The 8,038-nt window shown below is 38.7% G+C and overlaps 2 protein-coding genes across 2 annotated transcripts; one reads left to right on the top strand and one right to left on the bottom strand.

Annotated features, from left to right (window-relative positions):
• Window positions 1–6,481: 6,481 nt before the first annotated feature.
• Window positions 6,482–6,865, bottom strand: LOC107149433 (histone H2B type 1-A). Its single transcript, XM_015494208.1, has one exon. It carries the CDS (start codon window positions 6,863–6,865, stop codon window positions 6,482–6,484), a length of 384 nt encoding a protein of 127 aa, XP_015349694.1.
• Window positions 6,866–7,172: 307 nt separating this feature from the next.
• LOC107149432 (histone H2A type 1-A-like) lies at window positions 7,173–7,568 on the top strand. Its single transcript, XM_015494207.1, has one exon. The coding sequence runs from the start codon at window positions 7,173–7,175 to the stop codon at window positions 7,566–7,568; it is 396 nt and encodes a 131-aa protein (XP_015349693.1).
• Window positions 7,569–8,038: the final 470 nt, after the last annotated feature.

The following is an 8,038-nucleotide window of genomic DNA, read 5'->3' as shown; positions in this document are numbered from 1 at the left end:
CCCGTCCTATCTATGGACGGGCAGCTTTTTTTCGTCACTTACCCCCGAGTGTCCCGGGGCTCCCCGTACGGGCCACCATCTGCCGCAGCCCGGCTGGCTGGGCAAAATAACCGGGGGGTGACGAATAACTTGTGTACTTGATACAGCAGGAGTGGAAGCCGTTTATTGCAGGACAGGAGCAGTATTTATACATTCCACACAGCTTATCTAATTAGCATAAACTAGATACATCAGTCAACCAATAAGGAATCTCTACACTTAATGGCTCTCTTTTGTTACTTCTCAAACCACTCCCTCTGGCATTTTGCCAGGCACCATCCAGACTTGTTTACAAACTCTAACATTCCCCTGGCAAAATGCCAGGTGTTATTTTGACTTGTTTACAGACTCTAACAGTAAATATACAATATATTCATAGAAAAAAATGCCCTGAGAAACAGCTCCAGCAGGAGTACTGGAGTAACCATCAAGGAGGTGACGATGGAGTATCTGAATTTACATTGTATAAAAGAGGAGTATCATCTATAATCAAGTGCCCAGGTGCCACAATAAAACCCTGGAAAACAATACATCTGCATACCTGTCACATCCATGTCACTTCAAGAATTGAAATGTAATTTTTTATTCTGTTTCTTTCAATCAGCAACATGGATTTACAATTCACTTATATGAGTAATTGCTCATTTTTATTGATTAAAAATACTATGTTTTGTTTTTCAATTCACAACCCCCCAGTCCCTCACCCCCATTGCTGGGGATTGAAACCAGGGCCTCAGGCTTGCCAGACAAGCACTCTACAGACTTACAACCCTAGCCCTCCATTTAGTTATTGAAGAGATCTTTTAGCTACTATAAGTTATATTTATTTATATGCAGAATTTTGAGACTGTGTTTACAAGTTAGCTAGGTAAACACTAAAGACATGATTTCTGGGTTATATGGTCAATGTATAGCTGTGTGAGAAACTGCCAAACTGTCTTCCAAAGTTGCTGCCCCCTTCTACATTCCCCCTAGCAAGGAATGTGGGTCCTTCTTGCACCATATCTTTGTTATAATTTTTAAACGTGTTACAGATTTTTGTCATTCTGTTAGATGTACAAGTGTATCTCATTATTTTTATTTCCTTAGTTTAAAAAAATGATGTTGAGCTTCTTTTTATGTTCTTATTTGTTACGGTGTCCTTCTGAATCCTTTGTACTTAACTGTGTGGTTACTTTATTATTGTTGAGTATTTATATATTGGATACATGTCCTTTGTTAGATACATGATTTTCAATTTTTTTAGTTGTTGATGGACTTTTATTTTATTCATTCATTTATATGTGGTGCTGAGAATTGAACCTAGTGCCTCATACATGCAAGGCAAGTGCTCTACCTCTGAGCCACGTTCTGTGTCCAGTCCTCATTTTCTTAACACTTTAAACTGAGTGTATATTTTTAATTTCAAAAGGTCCAATAGAAATATAAAGCAAACCTGTCTTATACTGGCCACATATATAACTTTAAACTTTCCAATAGCCAAAAAGTAGCAAAAAAGAAACAGATGTAATTAATTTTAATCAAACAGTTTGTTACATTCCAAAAGTCATAATTTCAACATGTAATCAAGATAAAAATTATAATTTACATTTTTTAAATTAAGTCTTTGAAATCTATTATTTTATAGTTAAGGCACATCTCAGCTGAGATTAGCACATTCCAAGTGCACAATAACCACAAATTTGTAGCTTAAAACAACTGAAATATATTCTTTCACTGTTATAAAAGCCAGAAGTAAAAAAAAAAAAAAAAAAATGACAACAGAGTTTGTTTCAGCTGGAGACTGTCCAGGAAGACCCTTTGCCATGCTTCCTTCCTCACTCTGGTGGCGACTGGGGATCCTTAGCTTCCTGTGGCTTATTGTTACATTCTACAATTTCTGTTTGCCACGCCCCACTATGTAACTATCTTCTTGGTATCTTTGTGTCAAGTGTTCTCCTTTGATGGGTAAAGATACCCATCATTGGATTTAGGACTTTCTCCAAATTTCAGTGTGATCTCATCTCACATTTCAGTGTGATCTCATCTCATATTTTAGAAAATGCAAAGCCTTCCTTGGTCTCCTAATATAAAGAATTCTGCTCTAAATTTTCTGTGTCATATTTCCTTCATCCATAAATGCCTTTTTACATTACCTTTCACTATACAAGAAAGTAAACCCCATGATACTAAGGAACTCCTTTATATATATATATTTTTACACACACACATATAACATTCAACGAGCAAATGTTTGAAGAATGGAGGAAAAGGAAACACAATTTTTAAAAACCTTTTTGGAAAAGGGAAGCCCCACACTGCAGTCAGTTTTCTACAAGTAACTCCACACTGAAGGGCCAGCAGCACTACCTTCACAGTGGGACAATGAAGACTTGATTGATGTGGTTTGGTCCCCTCTGGTCCCTCTCCTTGGGGTTTCCCTTGTCCAGTGTAACTGATGGTCTCATGTAAGATGAGACCAGGAAGTTTCCCTTAGAGGGTGATATTTCTCTTTTTCTGAGTTCAAAGGCATTATAGTGATTTTGTGGTGATTTCAGACTTCATACTTCTAAATAGGCACTTTTCCCAGCCCTCAGCTGATTGGTACCAATTATGTTCTTTGAAGTGACAATGCAAAAATCACAGTCTATAGGTAGGTAAATAAAGCCACAATTGCTCCTGCTTCTAGAGCAAATCCCCAAATAACATGCTTCCTGTCTGTGCATAAACCAAACAACATAAGTCAATGACAAACTTTAAAAGTGGTGACACAATTGTCACCAATCATGATTTGTTTGCTGTTTGTGTATGGGATTGAAGAGCTAGCAGTGAAGTTTCTAGTTTATGTGATTACTATTGAAAACCATGGTAAGTGAAATTTGAACTGGGTTGTTTAGCAACTGGAGTTATTGAGCTAACCACTGGTAACTGAAATCCATTTCTATCAACACCATGCAGTGTAAGGACTGCCTCTGTTAAGTAAGCATACACTTAAGAATTTAGGGAAATAAAAAAGAAAAATGAACCAGCAAAGCAGAAAGAATAAATAGTGAGAAAAGCAATAACAATAGTTATGAGAAAATAAAAAAGTAAAACTTAATAAATGCAAAGCTACAAGAAATACATTGTTTAAATGAAATAAAGGAACCAAGCATCATGGCACATAATCCCAGAGACTCAGGAGGATGAGGCAGTAGAATCTCAAGCTCAAGGCCAGCCTCAGCATCTTAGTAAGACCCTGTTTCAAAATTAAAAAAAATAAATAAAGAGGCTGGGGATGAGACTCAGTGGTAAAGCATCCCTGGGTTCAATCCCCGGTACTAATAAATAAATAAGTAACAAATAAAATAAATAAAATAAAGGGTGAATCGTTACTTAGTGTGGTTTGTGTAAATGAGAAAGCACATACAAAATAAGATAATGCAGGAGTTGTGCTACAGAAAACACAGTGGTGACAACAATCAATAGTGAAGAATTTGCTTATGTCTAAGGGACTATTTTTAGATGATTTTTCTGGAAAAAAAACTAAGTCTTTATTTATCAAAGTTTATTCCATATTGTTAGCATATCGAAACAATAATTTCATATAATGCTAAGTTAGCCAATCCCAAAAAACCAAATGCTGAATGTTTTCTCTGATAAAAGAAGTTAGATTCATAATGGAGAATGTGGGGGGAGCATGGGAGGATTAGATGAACTCTAGACAGGGCAAATGGGAGGGAGAGGAAAGGAGGAGGCATGGGGGTAGAAAAGATGGTGGAATGAGATGGACATCATTACCCTAAGTACAGGTATGAAGACATGAATGGTGTGACTGTACTTTGTATGCAACCAGAGATATGAAAAATTGTGTTCTATAAGTGTAATATGAATTTTAATGCATATAACAAATCAGAATAAAGACAAAACAAAACAAACAACAACAAAAAAAATTGGGCTGGGGTTGTAGCTTAGTGGTAGAACGCATGTCTCGCATGCATGAGGCACTGGGTTAGATCCTCAGCACCACATAAAAATAAATAAATAAAGATATTGTATCCATCTACAACTAAAAAAAAAATATTAAAAAAAAAGAAAACTAAGAACTCTCACACACACAAAAAAAGGGCATCGAATACCAATTCATTCAAAATGGAATTTTACCAAAGTTTTTAAGAAAAGAGAATTCCAATACTGTTCAAACAACACCAAAGTATAAATAAGACAACAATCTTCCATATTAATTTTATAAATGGAATAAAATTTTATTGCAAAAGCTGAATATATTGCTCACAAAAAAAGAAAAATAGAGAATACCTCTGTTTTGGTGGTGAAATATAAATAATACATTGCAAACAGTCGGCATAACATTAAATGTATTAAATATGATGTCTAAGCAGGGGTTTTTAGCAGGAATGCAAGGATAACTCAATTTAGAAAGTGCATTAAAATAACTCACCATCATCTACCTAAAAATGAAAATCTATGATCATCTCCAGAGATACTGAAAAGGCATTTAGCAAAACTCAACATCCATTCTTGATATAAAACTCAATAAATCAGACAGAATGATTGTTCCTCAGTATAACATATATTTAATCAGAATGATGGCAGAAGAATCTTTGGCAAGAATGTGTGCTTGTCACTATTTCATATTGTTGTAAAGGTGCAAGCCACTAAAATCAGACAAGAGAAAGAAATTAGAAATTTAACTAATTAAAAGGAGGCAATAAAATGTTTACTAGTTTCAGATAATATTGCAAACATGTAAAATGCAACATCTACTAGAAAACTAATATGAAAATAAGTTAATTCAGGGACATAGTAGGATTTACTAATGCACAGAAAGCAATCTTTCATATAAAACAAAACATTACAAGATATTAATAGGGAAATGCCTTATTTGTAATAATAAAAAATACTTAGAACTTTACTTAAGTTTTTAAAATGCCAAGTTTATATGAAGGTAAATGATTGCTTCCCCATTACATGGTACCCTAGAGGCAGGCAGATGGCTCTGGCAGCACCTGGCACTGGATTGAGTGAATGGACCTAGAGGGTGACCTCTGGGAAGGCTCTTTGCTTTCAGATGGACACAAGTGAAACAATCTCTCCCTGCCTTTACTTTGTCCTATTTACATGAATACTTGCAGACCAGCATCAGAGTCAAGTCCAGTTGTGGAAAAGGGCAGAGGCAAGAATGCAAGGCTGGAGCAGGGCTTCCATCATCCTTCTGGGGGAAACTTCTCTGACTTGGTGTCCTGTGTAGTGCCTCAGCCAAATCAACTGGCATTTCCTCTTACTTGTAGCCAAAATATATTGGAGATAAAGGCTATGTCAGGTTTCCTCTGAAGAGATGCTTTTCCTAGTTACCTTTTTACCTTTTGCCCAAATAATCCTAAAAACCATCCTTGGGTAATTAGAGTAGCCTGTTAGGAGTGGTCACAAAGTTGACAGGGATTTGGGGATAGTATCTGCTGTTTCTCAGAGTGTGATGGGGCAGCTGGAGCTATACTGGCACAGAACCCTGTCTGCCACCTTGGAGGACTCCTATTCAAAGAAGGCTCTGCAGGAACCTAGCTTTGCATAGAAGTACAGGGCATTTTATTTTGGATTTTTTTTCCTGTACATTCAGATATACTATCAAATGAAACTAAAGCTTTTTCATGTAAAAAGCAAAATCACATGCATAGTCTAAGTATTTTTAAATGAAAGAAAAACATCATCAAATTGAGAGTTCCAACAAGCAAGTTTCCAGAATATAGCAATTTAAAAATTGTATTGTTTCCAGTTAATACCTTTTTAAGAGTTGAATTCAATGTCTCATCACTTTATCTGCTTTTGAAGAGTAGTGATCTGGTAACAGGACATAAAAACACCATTTTTAATAGCTCTACCAAAACAAATACTAAGATCATACCATAATTTCTATTAGGTATGAAGAGAAAATTCAGTTAAAATTAACTGCCAACTAATTGTAGTTAGATATTATTCCAGAATGAAGTGCCCTAGAGGAATGGCAAACCTCCATATTTCAAAGTCAACAAAACTTGAAGCGTCTTAATAAAGGACATCTAGACAAACCTGAGCTTTAGGCTGCCGAGTCCCAATGCCTAGAGGATAACTAGATTTAATTACCAAACAAATTGACCAAGGCCATAAAATCTATTCAGACCTTGTTTTGATTGAACTATGGGAATGTGTACTAGCTAAGAACTACCAAAGCCTAACATGGAATCTACATGTTGACTACCAAAAAAACCTTAGAGGACAACTGCCTTTGAAAAGCTTCTAGATTCATGTGCTAAAAGGAAACTTCGGACTACTGAACAATGTTTAGTTAACAGGAGTACACAAAACCAACCTACTGGTGCCAAATGCCAAAGAATTACGGCTGACAGGAGAAGCACACAGCTCTTTCTTTAGAAAATTTAGGTGGCTCTTAAAAGAGCCTTTGGGTTGGAGGCAAGCTTATGAAATAAATTTACTTGGAACTGGTGTATTTGGTGACAGCCTTGGTGCCCTCCGACACGGCGTGCTTGGCCAGTTCCCCGGGCAGCAGCAGGCGCACCGCGGTCTGGATCTCCCGGGACGTGATGGTCGAGCGCTTGTTGTAGTGCGCCAGGCGCGAGGCCTCACCAGCTATCCGTTCAAATATGTCAGTGACGAAAGAATTCATGATGCTCATGGCCTTCGAGGAGATGCCTGTGTCAGGGTGCACCTGCTTCAGCACCTTGTAGATGTAAATGGAGTAGCTCTCTTTGCGGCATCTTTTGCGCTTCTTTCCCTCCTTCTTCTGAGTCTTAGTGACAGCTTTCTTGAAGCCCTTCTTGGATATCGCAGTACCTTTACAAGACAACTCTGGCATCGCTAGCAAATAGCTCTACAACGTTAACAGCTCAAAGACGACGGCTCCCAGGAGAAGCCAAAAAGACAACTCCACTTGAGGCTGGGAAGAGTGGTATTTATAGGCACAAAGCTCGAATGACGTAAGGGCAAACACTATCTGATTGGACGACAGCAGTGGCGAGTATGCAAATGAAGGTCTCCAGTAAGACTTTCTGATTGGCTCTGCAGTCATAGCCAATCAGGTGGCGATCACAACCTGTCATTAGACTATAAATAGACCGGGTTTGGGGAGTATTCTTCGTTTGCAGCAGACCCTTTCTGCAGAGATGTCTGGACGTGGCAAGCAGGGCGGCAAGGCGCGCCCTAAGGCAAGGACTCGCTCTTGTAGAGCGGGACTGCAGTTTCCTGTGGGCCGAATCCACCGCCTTCTGCGCAAGGGCAACTATGCCGAGCGGGTCGGGGCCGGCGCGCCCGTCTACCTGGCGGCGGTGCTCGAGTACCTGACGGCCGAGATCCTGGAGCTGGCTGGCAACGCAGCCCGTGACAACAAGAAGACGCGCATCATCCCGCGCCACCTGCAGCTGGCCATCCGCAACGATGAGGAGCTTAATAAGTTGCTGGGTGGCGTGACCATCGCGCAGGGCGGCGTCCTGCCCAATATCCAGGCCGTACTGCTGCCCAAGAAGACTGAAAATCGTCACCACAAGATTCCAAGCAAATAATCTCCAACTGAAAAAATTCCAAATGACGTAAATCCTGGAGAAGTTACATAAAAGGCTCTTTTCAGGGCCACCCACAATTTCATAAGAGGGCTGTGCACGAATTACAACTTTCTGTCTGAAGTGGTGTAATTCCACTTTTAAGCACCAGTAGTCAAGAATGGTGAAAATGCGTATTACAAAATGAAGTCGAAAGGCTTTAGCAGCTGTTAGTGTGAAATGTGTACTAATTTTAACAGTAAAGTTAGTGGCTACAAAAGCCAGTTTTTCCTTTCGCGTTGACAGTCGTTTCCCAGGTAGGGAGCAAAAGCGACTCAACTTTGTCTACGTGAATTAATGCGTATATATTACTGATTGAATTAGAAGTAGACTCGTTCCTTCTGGTCTAACTGGGCAGTCCTACATTACAGCAGTCTGACAGGTCCTATGGCTTAAGTACATTCTAGAAATGGATTCTTTTTCAATATGGTAAA

The sequence above is a fragment of the Marmota marmota genome, unplaced genomic scaffold (genome assembly GCF_001458135.2).
Source record: "Marmota marmota marmota unplaced genomic scaffold, marMar, whole genome shotgun sequence".
Taxonomy (NCBI): Eukaryota; Metazoa; Chordata; class Mammalia; order Rodentia; family Sciuridae; genus Marmota; species Marmota marmota.
The sequence above is the reverse complement of the archived record's forward strand: the minus strand, read 5'-3'. Positions and strand labels throughout refer to the sequence as shown.